The 26,768-nt window shown below is 59.8% G+C and overlaps 4 protein-coding genes across 14 annotated transcripts in view; 3 read left to right on the top strand and 1 right to left on the bottom strand.

Moving 5' to 3' along the window:
- On the top strand, positions 2,855 to 7,808 carry RAB37 (RAB37, member RAS oncogene family). Of its 4 annotated transcripts, none has more exons than XM_021414575.1 (9): positions 2,855 to 3,042; positions 3,942 to 4,052; positions 5,126 to 5,167; positions 5,275 to 5,341; positions 5,423 to 5,475; positions 5,592 to 5,657; positions 6,272 to 6,328; positions 6,598 to 6,674; positions 6,742 to 7,808. In XM_021414575.1, exons 2-9 carry the CDS (start codon positions 3,945 to 3,947, stop codon positions 6,845 to 6,847), a joined length of 576 nt encoding a protein of 191 aa, XP_021270250.1. In that variant the 5' UTR covers positions 2,855 to 3,042; positions 3,942 to 3,944; the 3' UTR covers positions 6,848 to 7,808. The 4 variants fall into 4 exon arrangements, with proteins under 4 accessions (XP_021270250.1, XP_021270249.1, XP_021270251.1 ...); XM_021414574.1 differs by lacking the exon at positions 2,855 to 3,042 and adding an exon at positions 3,064 to 3,310 and having other exon boundaries at positions 7,421 to 7,808; XM_021414573.1 differs by lacking the exon at positions 2,855 to 3,042 and adding an exon at positions 3,067 to 3,310.
- On the top strand, positions 9,293 to 17,200 carry SLC9A3R1 (SLC9A3 regulator 1). 2 transcript variants are annotated; one of them, XM_021414570.1, is made up of 6 exons: positions 9,293 to 9,736; positions 14,396 to 14,554; positions 15,017 to 15,170; positions 15,535 to 15,575; positions 16,079 to 16,174; positions 16,257 to 17,200. In XM_021414570.1, exons 1-6 carry the CDS (start codon positions 9,350 to 9,352, stop codon positions 16,419 to 16,421), a joined length of 1,002 nt encoding a protein of 333 aa, XP_021270245.1. In that variant the 5' UTR covers positions 9,293 to 9,349; the 3' UTR covers positions 16,422 to 17,200. The 2 variants fall into 2 exon arrangements, with proteins under 2 accessions (XP_021270245.1, XP_021270246.1); XM_021414571.1 differs by lacking the exon at positions 9,293 to 9,736 and adding an exon at positions 9,819 to 10,305.
- On the bottom strand, positions 19,940 to 23,414 carry NAT9 (N-acetyltransferase 9 (putative)). 5 transcript variants are annotated; one of them, XM_021414579.1, is made up of 6 exons: positions 23,015 to 23,414; positions 22,331 to 22,440; positions 21,164 to 21,304; positions 20,884 to 20,943; positions 20,608 to 20,702; positions 19,940 to 20,505 (listed from the first exon to the last, which is right to left on the bottom strand). In XM_021414579.1, the coding sequence occupies exons 1-6, from the start codon at positions 23,089 to 23,091 to the stop codon at positions 20,467 to 20,469; spliced, it is 522 nt and encodes a 173-aa protein (XP_021270254.1). In that variant the 5' UTR covers positions 23,092 to 23,414; the 3' UTR covers positions 19,940 to 20,466. The 5 variants fall into 5 exon arrangements, 3 of the variants coding, with proteins under 3 accessions (XP_021270254.1, XP_021270252.1, XP_021270253.1); XM_021414577.1 differs by having other exon boundaries at positions 19,940 to 20,519; XM_021414578.1 differs by lacking the exon at positions 23,015 to 23,414 and adding an exon at positions 22,722 to 23,000 and having other exon boundaries at positions 19,940 to 20,519.
- TMEM104 (transmembrane protein 104) overlaps positions 23,530 to 26,768 on the top strand; it is a 42,558-nt gene continuing 39,319 nt past the window's right edge. For 2 of the 3 annotated variants that reach the window (XM_021414567.1, XM_021414569.1), the window contains exons 1-3: positions 23,551 to 23,721; positions 24,196 to 24,305; positions 26,238 to 26,359. In XM_021414567.1, the coding sequence (XP_021270242.1) occupies positions 24,261 to 24,305; positions 26,238 to 26,359 (167 nt within the window). In that variant the 5' untranslated portion in view covers positions 23,551 to 23,721; positions 24,196 to 24,260. Of the gene's footprint in view, positions 23,722 to 24,195; positions 24,306 to 26,237; positions 26,360 to 26,768 lie in introns of all 3 variants that reach the window. The other variant, XM_021414568.1, reaches the window with a different exon arrangement.

Below are 26,768 nucleotides of genomic sequence, written 5' to 3' on the forward strand. Positions count from 1 at the left end.
CCCCAGGGGAGGGAGGTGAGCCTCTGGTGGGATGCTACTCCTTCGAGGGGTTATCCAGAGCAGGGACAAGGGGCTGAGCCAGGATGGAGTGGGGCCTTGGGGTCTGGTCAATTTGCCAGGCACGGTGCGTTTGGAGCATGGCGGAGGCATGGCTGCAGCCGTGGGAACGCCCACATCGCAAAGGATGGGGCCAAGTCCACTTCTGAGCAAGAAGTCTGCGAGCAGAGTGTTTATTTTTCCTTGTGTCCCTGGGAAATTGTTCCAAGTGCCTTGGTTTCCTGAAAGAATGGGAACGTTTGCATGCATGGCTTTGCAAGCAACACCCAAGTCTGGCAGAGAAGGGTGGGAGGTGTTTGTGTTCACACTGCTGGTCTCCCTCAGGCCTGGGAAGTGAGGGAATGTGGGCAGGCACTGAGCAGAAGGGAAAGATCTGTGCTGGTGGGAGCAGGGGCTGTCCTGGGATGTGGAGCAGCAGCTCGGGAGGCGATGGCAAAGCCCGGCTCTGCCACCTGCACAGCCCTCTGGCCGGGGACAACAGCTCTGCCCCTTGCAGGAGAGCTGTGGGGTCTTGCACGATGGGATGGGGGGGCAGAAGGACCCTGCGTCCCTGTCACGTTGCTTCAAATGCAGCGCTGCCAAAGAGAGCGTTGTGGTTGCACAGCGTTAATGCAGCGTGAGGACAGCGCTGCCCCAGAAAGGCTCTGAGCTTTAATAACACACAGCGGCTGCTGTGTGCGCCAGCCAGGGGAGACGCTCTCTTTATTAAATCATTCTGAATCCGGTCCAGCTCTGCCAAATTCCTCCTTTCTCGGCAGGGCTGTGCAGACCAAGATTTCCTCTCCCTCACGCAGAGCCCTGGGGTCAGCCCGGGGCAGGGTTCGTGCACTGCAGACGCTCAGAGGGCCGGGGGTCCCTCCCCAGGCGGGCGGTGGGACTGAAGGGGATGGCGAAGGACAGGGCGCAGCGGGACGAGCCATCTGGCCGCGGTGCAGCGCCCAGCAAGCAGCCTGCGGGGACAATCTGCTGCTCAGCGGGGGCTGCTTGCGGCTCCACGGCGCCTCCAGGGCCGGGCTGGTCCCTGCAGCCCCCGCTGCATCTGCTGCAGCCCCCGAAAACCGTGCCCATTTCCTGCTCCCCAAACCCACACCTCGGCCATGTGCTGCGTCCCTGGGCTGGGGCGTGCTTGGTTCTGGTGCTTTATCAATCTCTCGCAGACCATCCTGGTTGGAGACAGCGGCGTGGGGAAGACGTCTCTGCTGGTCCAGTTTGACCAGGGCAAGTTCATTCCAGGCTCCTTCTCTGCCACCGTGGGCATCGGGTTTACGGTAAGGACCAAACGCTCGGTGCTGGGCTGGGTAACACTGTGCAGCTTCAGGGAACGCCTCCATTTGGGTCAGCAATGATAAGCGTGGAGAACAGGGGGGCTGTGCTGCTGTGAGCAGGGCTCAGTCCACCGCGTGCTGCTGGGAGCTGTGCTGGGGGCTGCTGGGCGTGGAGGGAGGCTTCATGCTGGGAAACCCGCCGTGGTGCCGTGCCCATTGCTCCCAGTGGTGCCGTGCCCGTTGCTCTCACACAGCCGCTCACGGAGTGGTCCTGCAGCAGCCGGCCGTGCCCTGGTGTGCGGCTCCAGGCCGTCGGAAGCTCAGGCAGATGGCAGCAGCGCTGGCAGACGCACTCAGTCGCCATGCAGAGCTATTTGCAGAGCCGCCGCGGGGCTGGCACATGGCCCCGGTCCCGGGGAACAGAACCCGAGTTCAGGACCTCGCGTGCAGCCCCACGTGGTGGTGCGGCAAGGCAGGTTTGCTCTCTTGTTCGGGCCGAGGAAGCAGGGGTAGAAGCGGGGCCGTGCCCCCGGGAAGCAGAGGGGCTCAGCCGACCTCCCCACCTCATTCGTCCCACGGCGAATGACAGCGCACGCGGGTGCTGCTCGGCCGGGCTCTCACTCCTTGCCCGGGATGCTCGGAGAGCAGCAGCTCCCGCAGCGCGCAGCCAGCTCCGCTCGCACCGGCGCTTCTAGAGGAACGTGGTGCTCCCCAGCGGCAGCCCGGTGAGCCCCTGCGCCCAGCCCCGTGGCACGCAGTCCCGTTTCATGTCGCCATCCAGTTCCATCGGACTTCGGGGTAAGCAGCGGCCGGGCGGGCGGGGACGGCGGGTGAGCCCTGCGCGGTGCCGGGCCCTGCGGCTGCAGGGCAGCTCCGCGTGCCTCAGCTCCGGGCACCCCCGGCCACGCAGCGTGCAGAACTTACAGGTCCCCCTGCTCGGCCTGAGCGGTTACGGGACTGGAAATACAGGTTCCATCTCTCGGCGTTTCCCGAGGGGCAGAGGAAGGGTTGGCTGCAGCAGGAGGCGGATGCTGCTGCGGCCGTATCTCTGCCATCGGACCCCCCGCGCTGTGCCCCCCCCGGGTGGGGAAGCAGCGCGGGGACGCGGTTCCATGGGCGCTCACACGGGGGTTTCTGGTCGCGGTGGGGCCGGTGCTCGCGCTGGGACCGGCCCAGCGTGGGGTCGGCAGGATTGCCGCGGAGATGGGCTGGGGGTCCCGGGGCAAATCAGTCAGAGCGGCTGAGGGCTCCTCCATGGGGGATGCCTGCCGTGCCCCCGGCAGCCCTGACGCGTGGGCTCGGATAGGGCTTTGCGGAGTGAGATTTTCGGGTAATGCACCGTGCCCAGCCGCCCCGGTGGGATCTCTTCCGTTCCCACGCTCGGACTTTTCCCGGATTGTGCATGAGGTGAACCAAGCCCCAAAGGTCCGTGGAGGATGCTGGGGGCTGTGTGAAGATCCCGCAGGGAGACAGGAGCCCCAACACCCATCTTGTGCAAGACGCAGGCGCAGCACCTCGCCGCTGCCTGTGGCTTCCTGCTAACGGCCGCCGCTGGCTTCCTCTGCGCCTCGGTGCTAAGAGGGGGGGTGGCCCGCAGTGCTGGAGTGCCCCCACCCTCGGAGTGAGCTTCGGGGTGAGCAGGGGGAGCCTGTCCCCTGCAAGACGCAGCCCCCACTGACGCTGGAGTATCCCGGTGGGGCTGGGGGCTGCTCAGCTGGGGGTGAGCGGCCCCTTCTCCCCATACGTGCTCTGGGGGCAGGGATCTGGCTGCACCTCCTCTTCCTCATCCCGCGTAGGGAGGTAACAGGGCGGGGGCGCAGCCCGGCGGGAGGCACTGCCCGAGGAGGAGGAAGAGGAGGAGGAGGAGGAGGAGGAGGAGGAGGAGGGAGGGCCGGGACTCCGCAGCTCCGCTCGGACACACCATGAGCGGGGCGGGGGGCAGCGCGACCCCCCCGGCATCCCCGCAGGACTATGAGCTGGCCGGCAAGGTGGGGGGCAGAGAGGGGATGGAGGCTGGGGGGGGACCTGGGGCCATCTGCTTCATCTCGCCGCACTGGGAAGGAGCGGGGATGGGGGGGAAAGGAGTGGAGGAGGCTCCCTTTGCAGGAGGAGCAGGATCTCGTTGCCGTGTGGGAAAGGGCTGTGGTGGATGAGCGCAGCGGGGCGCGCAGCATCGGGGCAGAGCGTAAAGCTGTGCTGGAACGGAGCGAGGCAGTGCCCGGCTGGGGCCTGTTTGCTTTGCAGGAGGGGACGAGGCTCCCTGTTTGCTTTGGTGTCCGTGGCAGGCAGAGCCCTGGGAATCCAGCAAGATTTGCCCAAGCAATGCACCAGCTCCTGGGCTGCATGCACCCAGTGTGGGGCACGGAGCTGCCCCATGTAGCCCCATACCCATGGCCAGTTCAAGGTTGGAGGCGCTCGGGAGATGGGCAGGAAGCAGCTCTCAGTGCTGCATTCCCACTGGATCCCTTCCCTGCTCCGCTGACTGCTCCTCTCCCTCGGGATGCACCATGGGGCTGCACCGCTGGGTCCCCTACAGAAGGATGTACCCAGAAGAGAGAGGGACGCAGGGACGGGGCGTGGGCCACCCTGTTGACACCTCTCCCCGCACCCATCTTGCAGGTGATGTTGCTTGGAGACTCGGGTGTGGGGAAAACCTGCTTCCTGCTCCAGTTCAAAGACGGAGCCTTTCTCTCCGGGACGTTCATAGCCACCGTGGGCATAGATTTCCGGGTGAGAGCACGGCAGCCTGCCCCCACTTTCTGGATTCGTGTCCCAGAATTCCCTGTTGAGGAGCTGTTCCCGGCAGATCCCGCTTGCTGAGGCCATCGGATCCCACCCAACCCCCCCAGCCCTCTGTTTGCTGACCTCAGCTGGGCCGGCCCTCTGGCGATGCAGCGCAGAGCAGCTCTACAGGCAGGAAGAGCCGTTCGCACGGCGCGGGCTGAGAGTGGGGGGGGACAGTCCCCGCACCACGCCGTGACACGGGGCTTGGCTTTGGGGCTGCCTCCCAGCCCGTCCTTCCCATACCCCCAAATCCCATATCCCCAAAGGAAGGAAACGCGGCGTGCTGCCCGTCAGCAGCTTCCAGCCTCCCAAGGCACTTTTTGATTTCTTTCATCCCATTTTCTGAGCTACCCTTCAAGTGTTCTCACCTCCTTCTTGCCTGAACTTCAATTTCAGGCAACCAAATTATTTATACACATCTTTACCCCTCGAAGGTTCCTTAAAAGACCCTGAAAATACCCGTTAGGCAGCTTCCCATTTCCCTTACATCAACCTCTAGAGGGAAGTCCCCGAGCTTCTGCATTCACAGCAGTAATTGCTTCACCTCCAGAGCCGCCTTCCCCACTCGCTGCCCGAAGCACTCCCCCCGGCGCTGGGGGCGGTGGGATCGGGGTTTGGAGCAGGAGCAGCCCCTGGGGTGCAGTGTTTCCTGAGCAAAGCTTTATGCGGGGCAACCTTCACAAGAGCATAAACAAACACATTTGTATGCAGTTCATGCAGGACCTCCCACTTGCCCGGCCCTGCAGGGCTTCCCGCAGCCAGGGTGGGGGCTGCAGGCGTGGGGCTGGTGCTGCCGGGCGGGCCAGGGTGCCTGGCGTTTGCTGCATCATTAGCTGGCTCACCAGTGGAACCGGGAGCCCTGGGACATCGTCGCTGGGAGATAAGAAAGATCTGAAGCAAGTTGTGCAGCTCGGCTCCGACACTGGGCAGGAGGCAGGGAACGCAGAGCCCCTGCACCGGGCAGCTCCATCTCCGGGATGCGCACCGAGCTGACGGGCTCCTGTCCTTCTCTCCCGCAGAACAAGGTAGTGGCTGTGGATGGGGTGAAGGTGAAGCTGCAGGTGAGTTTTGGGAGCGGACGAGCAATTCCCGGCCGCCCTGCCCGCACATCCCCGGGCTGAGCCGTGGGGCGTCCCCTCCCGCTCTCACCGGGGCCATCTCCCGGCAGATCTGGGACACGGCAGGACAGGAGCGGTTCCGCAGCGTGACCCACGCCTACTACAGGGACGCCCAAGGTGGGTTTGGGGTCAGCGGGGGCTGAGCCCCGTACATGCGCTGCCCTGTGGCATCCATGCCACCCGCCCCTTCCCTTCCAGCCCTGCTCCTGCTCTACGACATCACCAGCAAAATGTCCTTCGACAACATCCGCGTGAGTGTCCCCACCGCCTGCCACGGGGCGCGAGAGCGTCTGTCCCTGGGGTTGGGGACTTCTGGGTTGCGCGGGGTGATGGTGCCACCTCAACACAGTTCTTGCTGTCCCCACAGGCCTGGCTGACGGAGATCCACGAGTACGCCCAGAAGGATGTGGTCATCATGCTGCTGGGCAATAAGGTGCATGCATGGCCAGGTCCTGCCTCACCCCGCGCCGTCCCTGCCGTGCTGTCCCCACGTCCGGATGGGGCTCTGGGGTTCCCTGCTGGGCTTTCCCAGGCACGGAGGTGACCCCAAAGAGCTGGGGGGCCGAGGGAGGCCGTGTTCCTGGCAGCCAGTGGAGGGCAGCACGGGGCTGAGCGCCGGGCATGGGATGTTCCCCGTGTGGATGCTCCCGGTCTGGGATGCTGCTGTATGGGTTGTTCAGCTAGGTCCTGGATTTACGTCCCCAGATCTCAGGTGCCCAGCCGTGTTCCACATTGTGTCCTGGGGTCCCAAATGTTGCGGCGTACCCAGTGCCCAAATGGGAGCTGGGTTTTCCCCTGGGTACAGGCTGCTCCCTAGAATTCGGGATGATGCTGGGTACCAGATGTCCCCCTGGGTCCCTGATGCCCTGGGTACTGGATGCTCCCCATCCCAGATGCCACCAGGTGTCAGATGCTCGATAAGCTCTGCGTTCTCCTCCGGGTGCTGTGTGTTCCTGGCTCCCTGAAGCCGGCTCCTGGAGTTCCTGGAAGCCCCCACAGTCCCTACGCTGGACAAGGCAGAGTGGTGACACTGTCTCTCTCTCACAGGCCGATGTGAGCAGTGAGAGGATGGTGAGGACAGAGGATGGAGCCTCGCTGGCCAGGGTGAGCTGTGACTGAACCTAATCCAGCTGCATCCCCTGCTGCACCCCATGGTGCCCCAGGCACTGCCACACAGCTTGGGGACTTCACCCTGTGAAGGTGAAGGGCTGTGCCACCCCCTGCGCTCCATGCTTTGTGTGGCATAGGCAGCACAGCACTGGGACAGGGCAGGGAGGAGATGGGATTTGTCCCCAGACCTCATCCAGCCGAAGGGCGCAGTTCAGAGCGGTGTTTTGGGGCTGGCCACTAATGGGCCCTCACTGCCCTCACAGGAATACGGGGTGCCCTTCATGGAGACGAGCGCCAAGACCGGCATGAACGTGGAGCTGGCCTTCCTGGCCATTGCCCGGTGAGTGCTGGGTGGGACGCAGAGTGGAGGGTGTCCCCACGGGGTGACACGTCCCCACTGCCCCCAGGGAGCTGAAGCAGAGAGCGGTGCAGCTGCCGGACGAGCCCCGCTTCCAGATCCACAACTACATCGAGGCGCAGCAGAAGAGATCTGGCTGCTGCGCCTTCATTTGATGGGGATGGGCACAGAGTGGCTGCCTCGGGCACGGCGGGCTGGGAGGAGCAGGGCCGAATCCTGCCCGTGATGGAGCAGAGGGTCACGGCCCTGCTCCTGCAGGGCTCTGGGCAGGGCCGGATCCCGCTGCCCTGTGGGGCTGCGCCAGGATCTCCCCGCATGCCCCAGCCACGCTGTCAGCACCAGCCCAGCTGGAGGGCCGCGGTGATGCCACCGAGCAGGACGCAGGGTGCAGGATGCAGACCCAGCGCCTGGCTTCTCCCCCACCGTGCACTCAGTGCTGCACTCCCGCGCCTGCACAGGCCCCGATCCGGCCCCACTGCGCTCTGCAGAACCGCCGGCCCTGAGCGGTGCCCCTCACCTCCACGTGCTGGGGTGTCCCCGCCTGTCCCTCCCGCTGCAGCTGGCACCAGACTCAGACACCCCCGGAGCACCCGGTGACCGCCGAGGGCACTTCCAGCACACACAGCAGTTTGGAAAAGCTTTATTTTCCCCCCCTTGCAGCTGCAGAAATTGGGAGCTTTTTTACTGTTATTTATTTCCCTTTGAGGGAAAGGCTTTCTTCTTTCCAGTCGTTCCAGACAAACCCATCACTCAGGCCGCGGATGGGGCTGATGTGGCCCACGGCATCACACACTCAGGCGCCATGCTGCATGGGGCACGGAGATGGAATATTTGGGTGTGCTGCTCAGGACGCCAAGGGCAGCTGCAGAGGGCACGACTCCAATTCACTTGGGGTCAGCTGGGCACATCCATCCCCACGAGCTCCCTCCCTGCCCCGGAGCCCCCTTCACCCCGCGCTCCCCTCAGGTCTCTCTTTGCAAGTGTACAGATTAAAGCTGGATATTTTCAAGGCTTTGCATCTGCCTGCTTTTTCTCTGCGTGAGAAATCCCTGCCCCGAGCCCTCCATGTGGGAGGCTGCACGGCAGGGCTGGGAGCGGGATGTGGGGCATGCAGCGGGGGAAGAGCCCACGGCCCCCTCCTCCCAGTGCTTGGGCTGCGCATTTCAGACAGTCCAAAGGTGAGAGGGGAAGAATAAACATGGCCTGTTAAATCAAAACCAACCTCCTCCCCTGCTGTTCTCATGGTGCGGAGTCCAGCATTCCCCAAATAACTCTGCCTTCCCACCAATGGCATTGCTGCTGCCTCTTGGCTGATGTCTGCAAAAAATGCTGGAGAGCTTCAGCACAAGCAGCCGTTGGCTCTCCGCTGTTTCCCACCCCCCAGCCCGGGCTGTCCCAGCGCTGCGGGAGCCGCGGAGGGCCCTGGCAGGACACGGCTCCGTGGGGCTCAGATGGAGTCCGGAGGGGACACGAAAGCAGCGCTGGCTGTTTCCGTTTCTGCCGCGTTCAGTCCTTATCGCAGCCCCACGCTGCAACCACCCCTATCGGGGCCGGGGTTTGTTTCCTGAGTGAGAGGAGCGTTCCTCAAAAGCGCACCCTTCCTCCCCTCCCCTCCCCTCTCTTCCCCTCCCCTCTCCTCCCCGAACACGAAGCACCGGGAGGATTTCGCTGCTGCAGCCCGCGGGCCGTGCCCGGCTGACGGCCGCGCGGTGCCACGCACTCGCCCTGGTTTTCTCCTCCGCAAGCGCCCGCTGCCGCCGTGGGATTCCTCCCGGCCGCGTTTCTCAGGGCTGAGCGGCAGCGGGGTCACGCTCAGCGGAGTGGAGGCAGCAGCTGAAGCCCCGCTCCGCTCTGCCGGCCGCTCCCCAGCCCCCTGCCCCGCGCTGCGGTCGGGGCTCAGCGGGGATGCCCCCGCGATGGGGCACGGCTCATCGCGACGCCAACCACCCCGAACCCCTCCGGCCAACGGGAAGAGACACCGAGGGCGGCACCGCCCACCCGGCTCCCAGCGCCCGCGGCCTCGGCTCGCCCCGCCCCGCCCGACCCCACCGCCCCGCGCTTCACCCTCCCGTGCCCCCCGGCCGCTGCTGCTTCCAGGCTGAGCCGCAGCCCCGGGGCCTTTCCCGGCTCCCGGCCCGCGGGAGCAGCGGGTGCTGCTCAGAGCCCGGGGCCGCTCGGAGCGCTACGGCCCCGCTCCCACTTCCGCGGCTGCCGGGGAGCGCGGCCTCCTGCGCCGCTTTCCCGCCCGCGTGCGGTCTCCTCGATCTGCCGGGCGCGTTTTTGCAGCTCCCCGAACGCTTTAACACCGGCTTTGAAAAGCCGCGGGGCGCAGCAGCGGGAGCGGTGTTAGCGGCGCTCGGACGGGGCCAGGGGACGCGGGGGGACCCGGGGGAGCTGCCCCGCTGCCCCCGCAGCGCCCGCGCCCTCGGGGCCGCATTTCCATAACCCCGCCCACCGCCCTATTTGCATAAACGCGCTTCAAGCTTCCGGCTGTTTGCATAACCCCGCCCACTCGCCTTCCTTGTTGGGCAGAGGTCCCGCCCCCTCCCTCTCTAATTGGCGGGCGCCCCCTGAGGCCCCGCCCCTCTCTATAAAAGTTGCCGCCGGGCGCGGGCGGGCGCAGACGCGAGGGGCGCGGGTTCGGGGTTGCGGTCGCCATGAGCAGCGCTCCGCCGGGCCCCGCCGCGCCGCGGCTGTGCTGCCTGGAGAAGGGCCCGGACGGGTACGGCTTCCACCTGCACGGTGAGAAGGGCAAGCCGGGCCAGTTCATCCGGCTGGTGGAGGCGGGCTCGCCGGCCGAGCGCTCGGGGCTGCGTGCCGGGGACCGGCTGCTGGAGGTGGACGGAACGAACGTGGAGCGGGAGAGCCACCAGCAGGTGGTGGAGCGGATCCGCGCCGCCGCCGGGGCCGTGCGCCTGCTCGTGGTGCACCCCCAGCCCGAGGAGCAGCCGCCCAAGACCCACGGTGCCCTCGACGGCGAAGCGCGGCGGGAGCCCCCAGCGGCGGAGCCCCCAGCGGCGGAGCGGGGCGGCCCCGGGGAGCAGGTGAGTGCAGGGCGGTACCGGCGGCCTTTGCCGTCCTGTAGGGCCGGGCGGTCCCGGGACGGTGCCCTCGGTGCTTCCTCCCTCCTCCTTCCCCCCTCCCCCGTCCCGGTCGCAGCACGTCGGGTCGTGCCCCTCCCGCTCCATCCTTGTGCTGCAGGAGGAGCGAAACGGGGTCAGGCGTGCAGCGCGGGGGGAGGCTGATGGCGACGCGTGGGCGCGGGGGGCTGCTCGATCCTTGCCCCGTGTCTTCATCCGTGCTTTGGGAACGCGGTTTGGTTTCGCTGTTGTTCGTGGTGTTTGCTCCGGGAGTTCGCGGTTCCGGCCCCCAGCCCTGCTGCGTTTTCGCTTTCAGAGAGCAGGTGCCGGGTTGCCTCGAGGCTTTTGGCGTTAACCGCCTCCAAAATGCAAAGAGCGTTTGTCGAGGGGAGGCGTCGCGCTGTGGCAGCCGCTCGCGCCCTGAGCTGCCCGGCCTCAGCCGCCCCGCGGTGTTGAACGGACGCGGTTCCCGAACGTCGGCCTCGAGCAGCACGGAGCAGTCAGCGGTCGCACAAACAGAGCGATGCGGAGGGGTGAGGAACGGGGACCCGCTGACCTTTGTGCCCGCAGCAGTTTCTTAGAGACGCTTGGGGTGCCGCAGATAATGCCGCTTTTTGTTTGCTCGGTGAAAACAAGGATTTGTTGTTGCGACCGAGGCGCTTCCTGGGAAGCTGTGACACAGAGCTGAGCCCCGCTCCTGGAACCCGCCCGCGGTGCCGACGCGGTGGCGTTGGTGTGGGGTTGGTGCGAGTTCCGGATGGATTTTGGTGCGGAGCTGTTGTCCTGCAGGGTGAGGTGCTGCTGGGATCAGCTGTTTTACTCCCCCCGCCCCCTTGCGCTGGCTCTTCCCCTTCTGTAGGACGCGTCCCTTGTCCAAAGCATCGTTCCCGTGGCCCCTTGGTGGGGTCTGGTCACCACGGAGGTGCCCATCGCCCATCTGGGGTCCCAGGACAGGGTGCGCTGCGTGGGAACAAGCAGGCTCTGCTCCCCCAGCATCCTCCATATGCTGCGGTGCCAGCGTCCCCCCAGGCCACCGAGTCCTTCTGTGCTGTGCCCTCTGCCCACAGATCGCTCCGTGAGCTGGAAAAATTCATAGGGACGTGGCTGATGCAGCTGGGGGAGCACCCTGCCCCGCTCGCCTTGGTGCGCGGCTCCCCGTGGCTGGGGCGGTTACCGTGCGGTCGCCGCTGACAGTTTCTCTCAGCACGGGAGCAGGAAGTTGGTGACGCTGGTGACATCGGGTGATGTTGCTGCTCACCCGCCTGCAACCCCGGGTGGTTTCTCAACAGGTATCCGGAAACTGTGGGGCTGGGGCTGGGTCCCAGCCTTGGGAAACCCAAAGTGGCCGTGCCAGGACGGCGCGCTGGGACCGGTGCCACCGAGCAGAGGTTTTGTGCCCGGCAGCCGGAGCACGTTGTGCTGCGCTGTGCCCTTCCTCCCCTTTGTGGGGATTCTCCCAGGATCGGTGCCGGCAGGGAGCAGGAGGTTTGCATGTGTCAGAGTCCTGTTTGCTTTGTGGGGCAGGGCTGGCCTTTATTTGCGTACAGGCTTGGAGATGCATGCTGCCAGCAGCAGCTGTCAGGCTTCCTGCTCTGGGCATTTAACAGCTCAGGCAGGATACGCTCCCCACATACCAGGGAACATCCCCACGGCTCCCTGCCCTGCAGCTGGATGCCACCTCAGTGGGACATGGGGGGGTTTTGGGGCACGATGAGTGCACCTACCCTATAGCAAGCATGGTTTTAGAGTCCTGGGAGTGGCAGCAGGTGGCTGAACGCAGCTTTAGCCCTGCTGCTGGGGCTTTGCACTGTGTGGGGCTGTCCGGAGTGCTTGACTGTGGGCGGTGGCAGTCTGTTGTGGCCCCCCGCCCCCATCTGTCACACACTGTATTTCCGGAGGCTTCAGCTGCATGGGAGCGCCTTGAGACAGCTCTGTGCAGCTGCCTGGTGCCGGGCTTCCACCGTGGCACGGCTCCTGCTGCCCGGTGCCAGCTGCGTCCAGTGCACACGTAGTGCCCAGATGCTGAATGCAGTGCTTACTCTCCTCTGCAAAACCCATCTGAGCCCCCCGGGTGTGGCGTGGGGTGTCGTGGGGGCAGCTGGGTGCATTGTGCGGGGAGAGTTGAACTGGGAAATGAACTGGAATTTTTTCTTGAGCCAACTGTGCTTGGGAGCAGGAGTGGGCTGCATGAAAAGCAGCTCCAGCTCGGCGCTACGTGACAGGGATGCTCCAAGAGGCTGCTTTGCATCTCCTTTGTATGGGGCCCTGGCGCGTGTGCCAGATTTCAGGACCCGTGTGAATTTGCTGGCCTGGGTGTCCCCGCAGCCCAAGTTTCTCTCTGAGCAAACCCCGGAAGGCGGCTGCTCAGGGCCACCTGCAGCTTGTTGCTGCTCGCAGGGCTGTGAGGAGCTTCCTGTGAGCTGGGGCTGCAGACGTTGCTCTGAAAGTGGTGTTCATGCACAGGGAGCTGCGGGCGCCTCGGGTGTTTTGCTCTCCCTGAGGTGGGGAGGATCTTCCTCAGAACCCCTGCCCCAGGGCAGCGTGCTCCTGTCTGGTGAAGGCCTGGGTCCCTCTGGCACCAGGGGCTGTGTGCGCTGCTTGGAGCCGTGGACGAGACCTGATGTGCTGCAGCTCTGCTCCCCAGGGAGTGCTGCCAGCTCTCAGGGTGCTCCCTGGCTTTGTCCTGAGCTGTGGGCATGGAGCAGCCCTGCAGCGCTGCCAAGGGCAGAGCGAATCCTGAAGCCTCTTTCTGGGGTTGGGCAAAGGCAGGGTCACGCCGTGCTGCCCCCTCCGGGCTCTGCCAGCTCTGCTTTTTGGGCTTGGCTTTGGGATCAAGCACCCCATGAACCACCTGAACCATGGTAGCTGTCGTGTTGCAGTCCCATCTCATATCCTATGCGGAGTGCAGGGGATGTGCTGGCCAGCATGCAGGCACAGCTGGCTGCTGGCACATCCTGCCGTCACCTTTGGTCCCCAGCTGGGCGTTGGTGAGCCGTGCTAACCCGGTGAGCCTTGGCCCCACCGTGTTGTGCAAGAGGGACTGGGCTGATAGCAGCTGCGGGGCTGTCACACAGGCTGTGCTTATTGGGTGGCTGCTGCCGATGTGTCACCCTCGCCAGCGCCCTGTGCCTGTCCTTGGTGCCAGCCCCAAGGATCAGTGCTGGCCAAGGGAATTTCATAGCGTGGTGCAGGTGCACTGTGGGTAAAGAGCAGCACAGAGCAAGAACATGAGAGGGAATTCCTGCCTCTCCCTGGGGATGGTTTGGGTACTGAAGGAGGACAGATAATGAGAAGAATAAGTGATGAAACCCCTTGGTGAGGGATATTTTAGGAACTCCAGCATGGCTTGGCCATTGGGAAATCCCTACCAGTGATCAGGAGCTAATGATCAAGACAGTGTCATGATATATGTATTATCTCAATAGGATGAGAGGTGATGGCCTCACGTTGTGCTGGGGGCTCAGGTTGGGTGTCAGGAACAATTTCTTCTCCCATACAGCAGCAATGCACCGGCACAGGCTGCACAGGGAGCGGGGGATCCCCCTGGGGGTGCTGAGCACCCGGAGACGTGGCACTGAGGGATGTGGTCCGGGGGGGGGGAGTTGGGCTGAGTGGGGCTGGATGGATGATCTTAGAGCTCTTTTCCAACCTTCGTGAGACTCTGATAGTACAAGTACGTAACAGTTGGCGTCAGGCTGGCTCTGACCATGGTGCCTGCANGCCTCACGTTGTGCTGGGGGCTCAGGTTGGGTGTCAGGAACAATTTCTTCTCCCATACAGCAGCAATGCACCGGCACAGGCTGCACAGGGAGCGGTGCCCCCCCCTGGGGGTGCTGAGCACCCGGAGACGTGGCACAGAGGGGTGTGGTCCGGGGGGGGGGGGGGGGGTGGGTTGGGGTTGGATTGATGATCTTAGAGCTCTTTTCCAACCTTCGTGAGACTCTGATAGTACAAGTACGTAACAGTTGGCGTCAGGCTGGCTCTGACCATGGTGCCTGCAGAAAGCCACATTTGTGTCACCTCATTCCTGTGACATTCCCCATCCTTCCCACACGCCCATGCTGCTGGGGCTGCTCCCGTTTCCCGTCGCTGTGGGTAAGCAGCCAGAGACACTGCAGGGCCCCGCGGTGCCACGCGGGCAGGTTGGGGTGGTGCCCCGGGGAGGGCAACGTCCCCGGTGCTGCTGCCCTGCTCCCACAGGCTCCGGTTTGCGGCGGCTGTAGTTTGGGGTGCTCAGTGCGGGTGCTGCTGTGTGAGTGCTGGGGGTCCCTTTGGTGCAGGGGGTGCTGGGATCTTTGTGTCCGCAGGGGGTGGGACTTCTGGCCAGGGGCTCCACGCGGGGTGGAGGTGGGTGCTTGCCTTTTCCCCCTCCACCTTCACTGTGCAATCTTGGTCCCAGCAGGAAGAGCCCGGTCTGAGGACGTGCATAATAACAGCTTTCCTTAATGGAACGCTGCAATTACCATGCCTTGCACCTAATTAGCTAGGGCCGGGGCTCGCGGGCTGTTCCAGTCTCCGTGCCCGGCTGGGGGTGCCCATGAGTGTGGGTTGCGTGGGTCTGTGGCCCAGTGCCATCGTGGGGCGGGGGCTGAGAGCGGGTGTCTGACGGCCGTCCCCTCACAGGAGCTGCGTCCCCGGCTGTGCCACATCAAGAAGGGCCCCAACGGGTACGGCTTCAACCTGCACAGTGACAAGAGCCGCCCGGGGCAGTACGTGCGTGCCGTGGACCCCGACTCTCCAGCCGAGGCGGCGGGGCTGCGTGCCCAGGACCGCATCGTTGAGGTGGGTGATGGGGTCGGGGGCAGGCGGTGGCCATAGCGTGTCCCTGAGACGTGGGGCGGGCGGGCAGGGCAGCGCCCGGGAGCTGCCCCTCTGGGCCATCCCCTGTCCTGTGCTGTGTGCTGGCGGTGACTCAGAGCAGAGCTGTTCCCACCCCTGGGTGCAGCCCAGCTGAGCCCCGATCCACCTGCCTGCACATCAACCTCTGCCGCCCGATGGAGCTCTGCTGTCCTGGGGCGGGAGGGCACAGATGTGAGGCTGCGTGGGTCCTGGGGGCGGCCGCCCCGTGCCACGCATCTCCCGGCACTGCCCGCCCCACTCCCCATGCAGCCCTGTGCTAATCACTCTGAGAAAATCTGCTTGTAATGAGGTTTTGCTGCTAATCCCCTCCTGTCTCCGGACATCGCGGGGGGCTGCGGCCGGCACTGGGCTGAGGAATGTCCCTGGTCACGGTGTCTCCCGCAGGTGAATGGGACGCCCATGGAGGGCAAGCAGCACGCGGACGTGGTGGCGGCCATCAAGGCGGGTGGCGATGAGACCAAGCTGCTGGTGGTGGGCGTCCCGGCCGACGAGTTCTTCAAGAAGTGCAGGGTGGTGCCCTCGGAGGCACACCTGGCAGGTGGGTCCGGTGCCATCCCCTGAGCCGGGCACGGGGTGTCCCCTTCTCCTCGTGCTGGACAGGGGTTGGTGGGCACCTTGCTGCCCGGCCCGCGGCCTCGCATCTGGCACGTGGCTGCGGGGTGTGTGCTGGGGAGGGTTTATGGCTCCGTGGGTTACACTTTGACAGAGCTGATGGCTCAGGGAGCGAACAGAGGGCGTGCGGGTGTCCTTCACTCTGCTTCGGCCTTGGCCCCCTCCCTGCCCCGGTTGCTGGCAGGGTGGGGGCCCTCCAGGGCCGCCCTGGAGCTGTTGTGCCCACGGGCACTGATGTTCACAGCCCTGGTATGAGCCTGTCCCCATCTGACACCGTGTCTTCTCTGCAGGTCCCTTGCCAGAACCCATTGCCAATGGTGACATAGAGAAGGTGAGATAAATTCCTTTTTGTCCTTTCTAAATTCCACCCACACCCATCTGTGGGCATGGAGCCCACGGGTTCGGGTGTCCCTCCATCCTTTACCCTTGGGAGGCTGGGTGACCCATGGGCTGCCAGGGACGAGGCTCCCACGCTGCCACTGGGAAGGGGCGCGGGAGGTGGATGGCTTGTGGGGCTGAGCATCACAGCAATAGCTGCAGTGCCTCCCCTCTGTCCTCACAATGCTGCGTGGCCAGGAAGGAGCCCTCACGCTGCAGGGAAGCAGCATCCCGTCCCGCAGCCCTCCTCTTCCTCCTCCTCCTGCTGCTGCGGCTGGGAAGTCAGGTTTAATCCGCCCAGCCCTGCATGGGCAGTGCAGGAGGTGTTTATTAGCACGGAGCTCTCAGCGGATTATGTGCAGGGAGGAAAGCTTTGGCAGCTGCCTGCCTGCTCCTCTGCAGCCCCAGGGATGGCTCCCAAACCTCAGCCCCTCCCTCCTGCTCTGCTCCCCCCAGGAAAATGGTGGAGAGCCACGACTGAACTCGGTGTCAGAGAGGCCCCCCAGCCCCGCGCTGGCCACGTCCCCCGAAGGCAGCGAGACCCACAGTGAGGTAGGGCTGGGGGATAACGGGGCCAGGAAGGGGGGAATGGGCAAAGCCCCCACGCTGAGGCTGAGCTCCTCTCTCCCTACAGCCCGATGTGCAGGAAGGGGACAGGCGCAGCTCGGCGCCCAGCTCCCTGCTGGACCTTGACATCCCGCTGGCCGTGGCCAAGGAGCGGGCGCACCAGAAGCGCACCAGCAAGCGGGCTCCCCAGATGGACTGGAGCAAGAAAAATGAACTGTTCAGCAACCTGTGAAACCACCCCGGGGCAGGGACACCGGCTCCCCCCATCCCCTTCATCCCCGCCACCCTGACGTGGAGGACGGGGCTCGGGGTCGGTGAGCATCCCCGCTGAGGAGGCTGGTGGTGCCCTGGGTGCTCCTCCAGCCCTGGCGTGAAGCTTTGTGCACCCAGCTAGGGGCAGAGGTTTGGGGAGGATCGGTGACTCGGAGTGGCCGGGTTTGCCCAATGCTTCTCATCCCCTCAGCCAGCTCTCCTTCTCCCATCTCAAAGCCCATCTCTGTTTCATCCCCTCCCTCGATGATCTCCCTTTCTTGAGGCTCTTGGTGACTTTCACCAAGCCCTACACCACAGTAATTCTTCCGGGGATTGGCACTCTTGACCTGGCAATGTCTGTCCACGATGTCCCCATCCCTTCGCTCCTGGGCCCCCAGAGCTGCCCTCGGGGGGACTTGGGCATCCCACAGCCCCTGTCCCAGGGTTGTTTTGGGAGAGGAGAGGTGTCTGGAGCCAGCGCAGCAAGCAATAATCACCCCCTGTGCTGCTGCTTGCTCCCGGAGACAGAGCTGATCAGGGTTTGCATCCTACACTGTTTAGTTTAAAGGATTCTCAATAGACTCTGTCTTCCTTCTCCAAAATGAGAGGTTGTCCAATCACACAGTTTATTTTTTTTAAAAATGTATTTTGTGGAAATTCTTCCTGTGGATATTTTGTTTCTGTGTTTTGCAATCAGGTGTTGTATTGTCAAGCTGAAGAGAAATTCTGTTTACTGGAATAAATCTTCCTGACTTCACATGTCCAGCTGGAGGCTAAATCCTTGCGGAGCCGTGGATCCCAGGGCACGGTGCCATGGGGACCTGGGGGCTGCAGGGCAGGGCACCATCCCTTGTGAAGGCAGCTGTGCGCGCTGGGTCCTGTCTATGGGCAGATGCTTTAGAGTCTGAGTTTCAGTGTCCCCCTGGAGGAGTTGAGCCATGGAGAGCTGACACGGGGTCGGGTTTGGTGCTGGGATGAGGTAATGGAGAAGGCTGGGCTGGTCCCAGTGTGAGTTAATGCCTTGGGATGATTAAAGGGCTTTAATCCCAGAGAGGGGGGGCAGTTCCAGGCTGCCGTGTGCCTGCCCTAATCTGCCCATCCATAGGGACCTGGCTGCTGGCTGGGCTGGAGGGGGGTGGCCCCAACCCCAAACTGCCCCCCTGGGGCTCGGGCTGATCTGAGCACTGGGGCTGCCTTCTCGGAGTGGGCTGGAGGAGGGCAGGGCGCTGCCTGGCCCGAGCGGGACCTCTGAGGGTTTTGCCAGCCCTGGGGCAGGGGCTGACCCCCTCCTCTGTGGAGGATGGAGCCTGCAGCTGAGGGGTGTGGGGCTGAGGTGCCAGCCCTGCTGGGCTCATACAGCTATTTTTAAGCCCTGTGTGCTGGGACAGCTTGTGCAGCTCTGCGCTGAGCCCTCTGCTGCAGCAAGAGAGTGTGGGGGACTGGGTTGTTCTCTGCAACCAGGAGTGTGGCTCACTTGGCAATCCTGAGAGCTGCAGGCGTGGATGTGATGAGCTCCCCCTCCCAAGGGCTACTCTGGGACAGACCTGATGTTGTTTTGGGTTGCCAGGGTGAAGGCTTTTCCCGGCTGCCCGGGGAGGCAGGGAGTGCCTTGGCGTTGCCTGGGCACTGGGGATGCCACGTGCGGTGTTCACTGATGCCGGAGCAACCACTGGGCTGGTGCAGCTGGAGCAGCACCCTGTGCCTGCAGGGCATGCGGGACCGTGACCCTCAAAACCAAGGCTCTCATGAGTCCTTTCTTACCCAGAGAGGACTTTGTCCTCACAGCTCTTGAACAAAACAGCCCTCGGCCTCCACCTGGCATCAGGAACCTGCAAAGTCAAAGAAGTACTGAGACTGCTCTCTGTTGGAGATGAGGAAGACCTTTTTCAATCCTTCCAGCCCTGGGGAATGGCTGTGACAGCACCCAGCCCTCCTCCCTCGCATCCAGCAGACACTGGGTTTTAGGAACAGAGAGCTCGGTTTCACCCTCTGTATCCAACCAGAGATGTGTGTCCCTCATAACCCCAAGGCCTGTGTGTGTGCTTTGTGCTGGAGCAGCATGTGCTGTTTCAGTGACCCAAACCACCTGGTCTGAAATCCAGCAGTGCTCCAGCACCTCGGAAGCTGGTAATACACATGGCAGGTTCTGCAAACGCTGTCCTGGGGGACAGGATCCATTCCTGCCTGCAGCAAGTGGTGAAGAGCAGGAGGATTAATAGCCTTGTAATTTTAATCCCAGCTGGAAGTGGAGCTGCTCTTTTCTTTATCACCGCAGAAAGCTTTTACTACAACAAAATCAATGTTAAATACTTGTGGTTTAAAATACCACCGTACGCGCTTGGTTCCTGCACTTGGTTTTAATATTAGTCATAGGGATGATTTATTTAAATGAACTAAAATTGGAAAACTAAAACTCACATGTCCTAAAAATACCTAAAAGTAACACTAAAAATTCCAGAGACCGCCGGATAATAGCAATCAGATTTGCACAGGGTTGTTATTATCTGATACTTCATAACTGGAACAAATCATTTCTGGTCTAAAATTAGCCATTCAGGCTGCTCTTACAGTGGGAATGCACCCAGGAGCATCAGTTACCCTCCTCACCTTTTCTTTTAGCTTCCCTGCTGTGGAAAGCATGCTGAGCGGGGCAGGAAGGTCAGATTAAATAACTGCATTAAAAGTCTGTCCAGTGCAAGTCAGACAAGTACCTCTTCTTTGGGAACAGGCCTCAGCTGTGCCACAGGCTGACTCTTGCCCTAAAGGGTCTGCTCCAGTGATCGATGTTGCCCTGCAGCCCCAGCTCAGCTCTCTGCAGAGCAGCAGGCTTTGAGAGGAAGCCCTGAGCTGCCCTGAAGAAGGGAAGCCACCATTCTGCCTTTCTGATGCATCTTTCTCCTTCTTGCTGTGATAATGGCAGGCCCAAGAAATTAAGCATCACTTTGCTGATGGCCTGTGGTTTCCAGGTCCACACGTGTAACAGGTATCAGCATGCCGAAGCATAGTTCTGAACTGAGCAACAGATTTTCTCTCAAAAGCCGCCTCCTGTAGCTGCTCGTTCCCTTGGTAATGTGAAGATCACAGAGAGATTGTGCTCAGGCCTTGCTGAACTGCTATTAGCCATTTTAATCGTGTTAACAGTTTGACGGCTCCTTTGTTTGTAGTTTTATGTTGGATCAGGAGCCTTCAGGTGGACTCGGAGGGCTGTGCTACCTCCCTGGGCTGTGTCATCCTTGCTTCTAAGAATAATCTCCTGGCCGTGTTTCAGCTGAGCAGCAATCTGTCAGGTGTTCCTCACCAACCCCCCAGCCCCCCGCCTCCACCTCCAGATCATCCCCCAGAGCTGAAAGGGGAACCAGCACTTTCCCTCTGATCACGCTCACCCCCACTTCTAGCACACAGCAGTGCTTACCCCACCCCAGAAAAAGGGGCTCAAAGAGTTGCTGTTGTCCTTTCTACCTTCTAACTAGATTTCCACCAGTCCAAGAAAGCCCCAGGTTGCTTTCAGAGGGACCTCAGATTTTTATTTTTTGTTATTATTTAATAGAAAACAGATTAAGCTTCCAGAGGACTCAGACTTCCTCTGCAACAGTGACAAATCTTGCTCTGAGGGCAGTGGAAGCAGGAACACGGGTCGCTGCTTGTCCAGAAACTGGTTGCACCAGGAATCAATTAACTGCTGGTGATTTTAGGCCCTCCTGGAACAGCACGTTAAAGTCACGGAGTCATTGCTAACCAAGTCTGAATTAGTGGCTGTTCTCCAGGTCCAAACTTCAGGCAGTATTCTTAGCTGTTGCAACAAAGTGGAAAAGTGACAAGATGACAAAGGAAACAGACCAAACAGTCACGTGCAGCCCTGTCATTCACGCTCAGACCTCACAGCAAGGTCCAGCTTTTCCCTGGAAACCAGGTTTGTGTCTGGTTCTGGCTGTCAGCTCTCCAGCACCCCAGCTGGCAGCTTCACTTCAATGTAGCTTCTCTTCTTCACATGGTTTGTCTGGTCCAGGAGCCATTGCTTCTCTTGGTCACTGACATCCAGCCTCAGTGTCACCTCTTGGAAAACACTGTTCACAGAAACCTGTATCACACAGAAGAAAAAGGGCTCCATCCCAAACACAGGACAAACACTGCTCACGTTGTGTGTAGAAGCTGGGCTGTTAACGCACCTCTTTAAAATGAAGCTTCTTGAACATGCAGATACTGGCTTCATTTTCCTGACCAATCTTAGCCTCAAATTTGGTGATGCCCAGATCTGTCACTCCTACAAAAGAAACCAGAAAAGCAAAAATTACTGTTACCTGCTTGGCTGCCACATCTACAAAGACACAGGCTGCAATTTCTGAGGCAGGCGCTCCCCTTAATACCCTATGTACATCTCCAAGAATACATGCTTCTAGATCACATCACTTCACTCCCATTCCCTTGCCTTGAGCCATCCTCACCATAGGACATCATCATCAGAGTCGCCTCCTTGCCAAATCCTCTGCCTCGATAGCTGGGTTCTGAAAGAGAGAGCTGCAGAAGTCAACATCTCGTTACATGAGACAAAGCAGCCGTGCTGGATGCTTTTCAGAAGAGACTGTGACCCAGACCAGCAATGGATGCCATTCAGGGCTGAACAGTCAAGGTAATGCAATGAGAACAAAAAGTTGCAATAAGTAACATCTCTCTCCAGCTGCCTTTAGCCAAGGTGAAAAAGACCCAAGATAGAAAGAACCTCACCTGCAATCATTATTTCAATCTCGCCCAAAGTTGGATCCTCAGTGTCAGTGAGGAACAGATTCACATCCCCCACCATGCAGTCCTCATCCCCACGTGCCTGCTCAGACCACCGCTCCGCGTCCAGCACGATGAAGGTGCACTCTGGGGAGAAGAAAAATACAACATTTTTAGGGCATGTTAAGAATTATTTACATAATACCGAAGGGTGAAAGTAAAGGCATGCAATGGACAAAGTAACAGCAGTTTCCACATGTTAAGAGTGAGGAAGTGGTAATAACTGAACTTTCCATGCCAAGCATGCCTACTTCCACCATTAGAAATACAATATTCTGAAAAACCCATTGTGAGAACAAAGGCTTATCCAGACACTAAGGCAAGAATCAGGCATGAAAGGAGCATGGAAATGTTCATTCCCTGAGTTGCAAGTCTGGGCAAGGAATCGTTTGGTGCACAAGACATCAAGACTGAGTGATTCACCTAGCCAGCCTTACTGCTGCTTGCAGCAAGGCTTTTAATGCCAGCTGAGACAAATGTTCCAGGCTGAGATCTTTGCCAGCCTCAGTATTTTGCTGCTCGTTGTACTTCTACAAGGCTTTTATGGGCAGTGATTCATTACCTGTAATACAACCAGAGAACCAATTCAGACAACACATCTCAACTCGGTAATTATAAAGCCAATCAATTTCTCTAGGAAAAATACAGCTCTCTTCCACGTTTTTACGACAGTCAGACCTGGGGAGTGGTGGCTGTGCAGCAACTCATCAGATAATGCTGTACAGAGTCAATCAGTTATCTTTGAAAAACCACACAAAAAGGACACCAACAGCCCTGGACGTTCTCTAATTCCCTGAGCATATACTGGCTACAAACATGCACTGGTCTCCCTAGGAAGTTACCACGGCCATGCTCCCCTTGCTTCAAACTGCCATTATTCACTCCAAATACTAAAGACAAAGGAACCCAGAGACCCACAAAATACAGAGTAAGCCAATGTGCTGCAGCACTAAGGCAAAGCTGCCTGCTGAACAGAAAGCCAGCCTCACATCCCCGCTGGCTGCCAGCAAAGCCCACTCACCAGGCACTCAGCCCACTGCGTGTCCCTTCCAGCGCAGAAAGGGACCCTCTCACCCCTTCCACCCGCCCTCAGGAGACATGTAAGACCCTCACTGTCTGCGTCGTCCCGCCAGCTGCGCTGCATCTCGTACTCCTGCTCCAGGCTCAGTGGTTCAGAAGCGGTCAGGCGCTGCAGCTCCTCTGACTGCATCCACTGATGGTACCTGACAAAGAGACCCAGAACCAGACCACTGGCTTCATGACGGTCCTGCAGGCAGATTTCCACAAGTGCTCAAAGGATCTGCCTGTCACCTGTCATCAAGCTGTTCTACAAACGCCAGCCTGGCATTCACAGCAACTTAAAGGCATCTGCAAGCCTCTTTTTTACATAAAACTGCCCGCACACTGCTTCTCACTGATCAAACATCCCCCTGGCTTTACACACTGACGTTCTGCTCTTCTGTGGCCATTAGGGAAAGATATCAGTGAGCAGTGGAACTGCTACCTGTCTGCTCAGCACCAGGCAGTTCACTTTCTGCGGATTAACAGCAGCACTGATGAAGTTCTCTTTGTCAGCAGCCCTGGCGCAGAGCACAGATCCACGATGGTCGCCTGCTGCAGTGCATGGGGAGCAGCACTGACCATCTTGCTACAGTGCTTTTTCTGCTGTGCTGCTCCCATAGGGAAGAGAGCCCTGCTGCTGTCGAGCCAGGCCCCTCCTGTACACCACACTTAAAAAAAAGAAGCAAAACAGCGAAACCAGTCAGCACAGAGCAGCAGAGGACGAGAGCCACGTACCGGGGCACATGTGCTGAGGTGTATGGCACCAGCGTCACCTTCTTGCCCTGCAGCACCGTGTTCTGGTTGATCCTCATGGCCGCTGTGCCATCGCCGGGTGCCCGCGGCGCGGCCCGGGGCAGGCAGCGCTCCCCGGAGCCCTCTGATGGCGGCTCAGCAGCACGGACAGGCCCCAGCAATGCCCTGAGAGCCGCCTCCTTGAGAGGGCAGGGCCCTGTCGGAGCCGGGGGCCCAGAGTGACAGGGGCCCACAGCGCCTCACGGCCCGGGTAGTGCGGAGCTGAGGGGAGAGCTGCGCAGACGCGGACAGCAACGGACCGGTATCGGACCGGTACCGCACGCGGAACTACACGCGGCACCTGCCCCGTCCCCTCCCGCGCATGCGCAGAAGCCCCACTCACGTCCCCCTCGCGGAACGGTGCCGTCGCCATCGCCCCGCCCCCTCATCGAGCACGTGACGGCAGACCCCCAATCGCAGGCGAGCTGCTCACACCCCCTCTCCCCATTGGTAGCGAACCGGTCACGTGTGCGGAAAGAGCGCCTGGCGGGCCGCGCGTGCGCTGGCAGAGTCGGGTGGGGGCGGGAGCCGTGGCTGCTGCGGTAGCGGGTGCGGCGGGGCGGCTCCGGACGGGTCGGGGCTAACGGGGGCCGCTGTGCCGCAGCAGAGGCGGGAGCTGCCGCAGAACTCGGCCTCCGTCGGCTGTCCTGGTTCGTGTCGCAGGGCATCGGCTTCGGCGGGCCGGGGTCCGCCGGGAGGGGCGCGCGGCCGTTGTTCTGAGGGCGGTGGGTGTCCGCGGGTCAGCGCGGGAGCGGCCGCGTTTGGCTGCGGTGCGGTGCGGTGATGCTCGTTTCCCCGCGGTTCTTCCGGGTCGGGAGAAGTTCCTCAGTGCTTCTGCTTTGGAAGTGTCGGTTCCCGAAGCTCCGCTCCGTCTGTAGAGCCGCCGCTTTCGCCCGCGGGCGCATCTCCGTGTGCGTGGGGCCGCCAGGGGCTGAGCTCCGTGGGGATCCCGAGCGGATCCGAGCGCCCCGAGCCGCGGCTGAGCGGGTCCGTGCGGGTCCGTGCGGGTCCGTGCGGCGCCAGGCCCGGCTGGGCGGTCCGTCCGCTGCCGGGAGTGCGAAAGTTGACTCGTGAGTTCCTGCTCTTCCTGACGGAGGTAACGCAGCTTTATGGTTTTCTCCTAGGTTAAAGATAGCAGAAGTTGAAAACACCCTCCTCGTTTTCTGCGGTTCTCCCGGCTGTCGTCACCATGGCCGGCGGCATTACAGATACAGGAGAGCTCTACTCTCCCTATGTGAGTACCGCACCCGGGGCTTGCTGCTGGCCTGGAGGCCTTTTCCAATCCTCCTCCCTCGGCAAGCTGTGTGTTGTCCTTTCCTGCTGCCCTGTGCCCGTAACCTCAGTGCTCCGGGCGGTGGTGGAGGTCTGTGGAGGTCTGCGGCTGCCTAAGAATGCTTGCTACCTGCAGCTGTTTTTGAACACCACGGATTCATTCCTGTACTGCAAGGGCTGGTATCTGAGAGATAATTTTTAAAAGTGCTAAGAGTAGCTTTGTGTATCTTCTCTTGTATTCTTCTACTTGTTCCTCTTATACTTTGCTAATGTTTTCATCAGCACGAATTGTCACGTGAAGCTTCCTTAAAAGGGGAAACTGTCTCATGGAAATCACGCTGTTTTGCTTTGAGTTTTTTTAACATTCATCAAATTACTTAATTCTACCTATTTATGTGTAGCTGTTCTTTTAGTAACTGTTTTAATCCCCTTCACTTAAAATAATCAAACACGATATTTCTGCTGTGCGATGTCCTGTGAACATGCACAACCAGTTACTCCTTTGCTATGTTACTGGAAATATGGTTCTTATAGCCACAAGTGTTTGCATAGTGTCAGCTCTTAGATGAGCGCTTTACAAACTTTTTTTCCTCCTGCAGAGAACTCACAGATCACTAAATGTAGAACTAGTACTGAAATCGACATTATTGGCTTTCGGATACTCTAAGACTTTCATCCCCGTGTTAATGATTGAATTTAGAGTACCTGGAAATTAGGCTACAGAAATAGGCCACAACTGAGAGAGCCGTGAACGGGTGATAGTGATCTGGACTATAAAGGGTGGATGTCACCAACTCTGATATCGTGTTAGTGTTCTAGGAATTGCCTAGAGTCTCATCTGAAAACAGAGCACTCTCATTTTTTCCCTGAAGATGTCCAGCTACACTGCATACGTAGTCAGCATTCCCATCTCTGCCTACTGGACCAAAGTCAAAAACACCTGAGTATTTTATTTCAGAGTCCTTCAGTGAAGTGAGTCACGGCCATGGGCACTAGAGCAGGAGACATGCTTAGGGATTGACAGCTGTGCTAGCGGAATGAAAAGAACTTTCTGACAAGCTGCGATGGCTGATTTTTGTCCTGGGAGAACCATCAAAAGATGACTGCTGTACTGTTGTTAGTGAATGTAGGGCAGGAGCTCTTGCAGGATTTCTAGGAAATAGTTCTCCTGATGTTCATTTCTCCACACTCCAAATGTTCTCAGACACAGCTCTTTGCTAACTCCTCTAGAGAGACTGACCTATATTTAAAACAACAACAAAAAACAGCAACAAATGTTGGGGCATTTCTTGATTCTGACTTCAGCTAAATTTACAGTCTGAGATGTCTTCTCCAGGTACACTGTTATGTTTTTGCTCCTGCCTAGAAGCAAAGTGGTTGCTAGAGATGGTGAAATATTTCCTTTCCAGAAGCCTTTTTCAGAGTGTGCTGACTTTTTTGCTGGTAATATGACAAGCAAGTTGTAATTCATAACTCTGCTTGAATATGTCCTAAGAATAACGGAGAATAAGGCATTCTGAAAGGGACCTTTTGTGTGTAGTCATAATTAGTTGGACTGAGGTCAGAAAATAAGGAGAGACCCAAAGCTGTGCTGTGGAGCTCGTCTGGCAAGAGGCAATGGGTTTGAAAACAAACGTGCTTTCTAACTTTGAAAGATAGAAAAATACTTTAGGAATTAGAAGAACTGAGAAAGGATATCAGTTTCACAAAAAATGTGCTGTAACTTGTTCTGTTCTCTTTGGTTATCAGTGTCCTGTGTTTATCTCTAATGTGGGCTTGCACCTGTCTTGCTTGTAAGACTGCTCTCTCTATTTACGTTCGTCTGTTTGTGAGATGATGCGGGTGATCTCTGGCACAGCTGTAAGTTCACGCTGGATTATGTGGATGATTGCAGGTCGGTCTGGTTTACATGTTCAACCTCATCGTTGGGACAGGAGCCCTAACCATGCCAAAGGCATTTGCAACAGCAGGGTGGCTCGTCAGCCTTGTTCTCCTGATGTTCCTGGGCTTTATGAGGTAAGATGTGAGTGTCTTCAGGAGACTGGGGAGCTGGGTTAGATGGAGCTGTAAGAGCAGTGCTGCGGTTTATGCTGCTTTTCTGAGTGATCCTGTCCCACTGCCCTGATTTCTGCAGCTGTATTGCCTTATTTGCAGGGATGCATTTTCTGACTGCTTGGCATATGTGCTAAGCCCTGTGTCTTGTCTCATGGGAAAGGCTTTTTCTCTAGTCCAGAGTCTTTTGGAAATGTCCCTTGCTTGCCTATGTCACTGATCAATTCCCTAAACATTAACCAGGTTGTAAGTGACATAAGTTAATCTGTCCTTGTGATTTGCACATGGGAAGCAGACTTGTTTTGTCTTGACTTCTGGCAATGCACTGGGCAGCTGCAAGTGTGTCAGGAAAACAAACTCCTGCATAGCTGGA

Source organism: Numida meleagris, chromosome 17 (assembly GCF_002078875.1).
Source record: "Numida meleagris isolate 19003 breed g44 Domestic line chromosome 17, NumMel1.0, whole genome shotgun sequence".
In the NCBI taxonomy this organism is placed as follows: Eukaryota; Metazoa; Chordata; class Aves; order Galliformes; family Numididae; genus Numida; species Numida meleagris.

Excerpts from the sequence above, each read along its gene's own strand:
- RAB37 (XM_021414573.1), top strand. The coding sequence starts at position 3,245 with ATGAGCGGGGCGGGGGGCAGCGCGACCCCCCCGGCATCCCCGCAGGAC. Across the intron at positions 5,168-5,274 it reads GGGTGAAGGTGAAGCTGCAG|ATCTGGGACACGGCAGGACA; the intron begins GTGAGTTTTGGG and ends ATCTCCCGGCAG. Across the intron at positions 6,329-6,597 it reads ATGGAGCCTCGCTGGCCAGG|GAATACGGGGTGCCCTTCAT; the intron begins GTGAGCTGTGAC and ends CTGCCCTCACAG.
- SLC9A3R1 (XM_021414570.1), top strand. The coding sequence starts at position 9,350 with ATGAGCAGCGCTCCGCCGGGCCCCGCCGCGCCGCGGCTGTGCTGCCTG. Across the intron at positions 15,171-15,534 it reads CTCGGAGGCACACCTGGCAG|GTCCCTTGCCAGAACCCATT; the intron begins GTGGGTCCGGTG and ends TCTTCTCTGCAG. Across the intron at positions 16,175-16,256 it reads GCAGCGAGACCCACAGTGAG|CCCGATGTGCAGGAAGGGGA; the intron begins GTAGGGCTGGGG and ends CTCTCCCTACAG.
- NAT9 (XM_021414577.1), bottom strand. The coding sequence starts at position 23,091 with ATGAGGATCAACCAGAACACGGTGCTGCAGGGCAAGAAGGTGACGCTG. Across the intron at positions 22,441-23,014 it reads ACCTCAGCACATGTGCCCCG|GTACCATCAGTGGATGCAGT; the intron begins GTACGTGGCTCT and ends TCTCTTTGTCAG. Across the intron at positions 20,520-20,607 it reads AGAAGCTTCATTTTAAAGAG|GTTTCTGTGAACAGTGTTTT; the intron begins GTGCGTTAACAG and ends TGTGTGATACAG.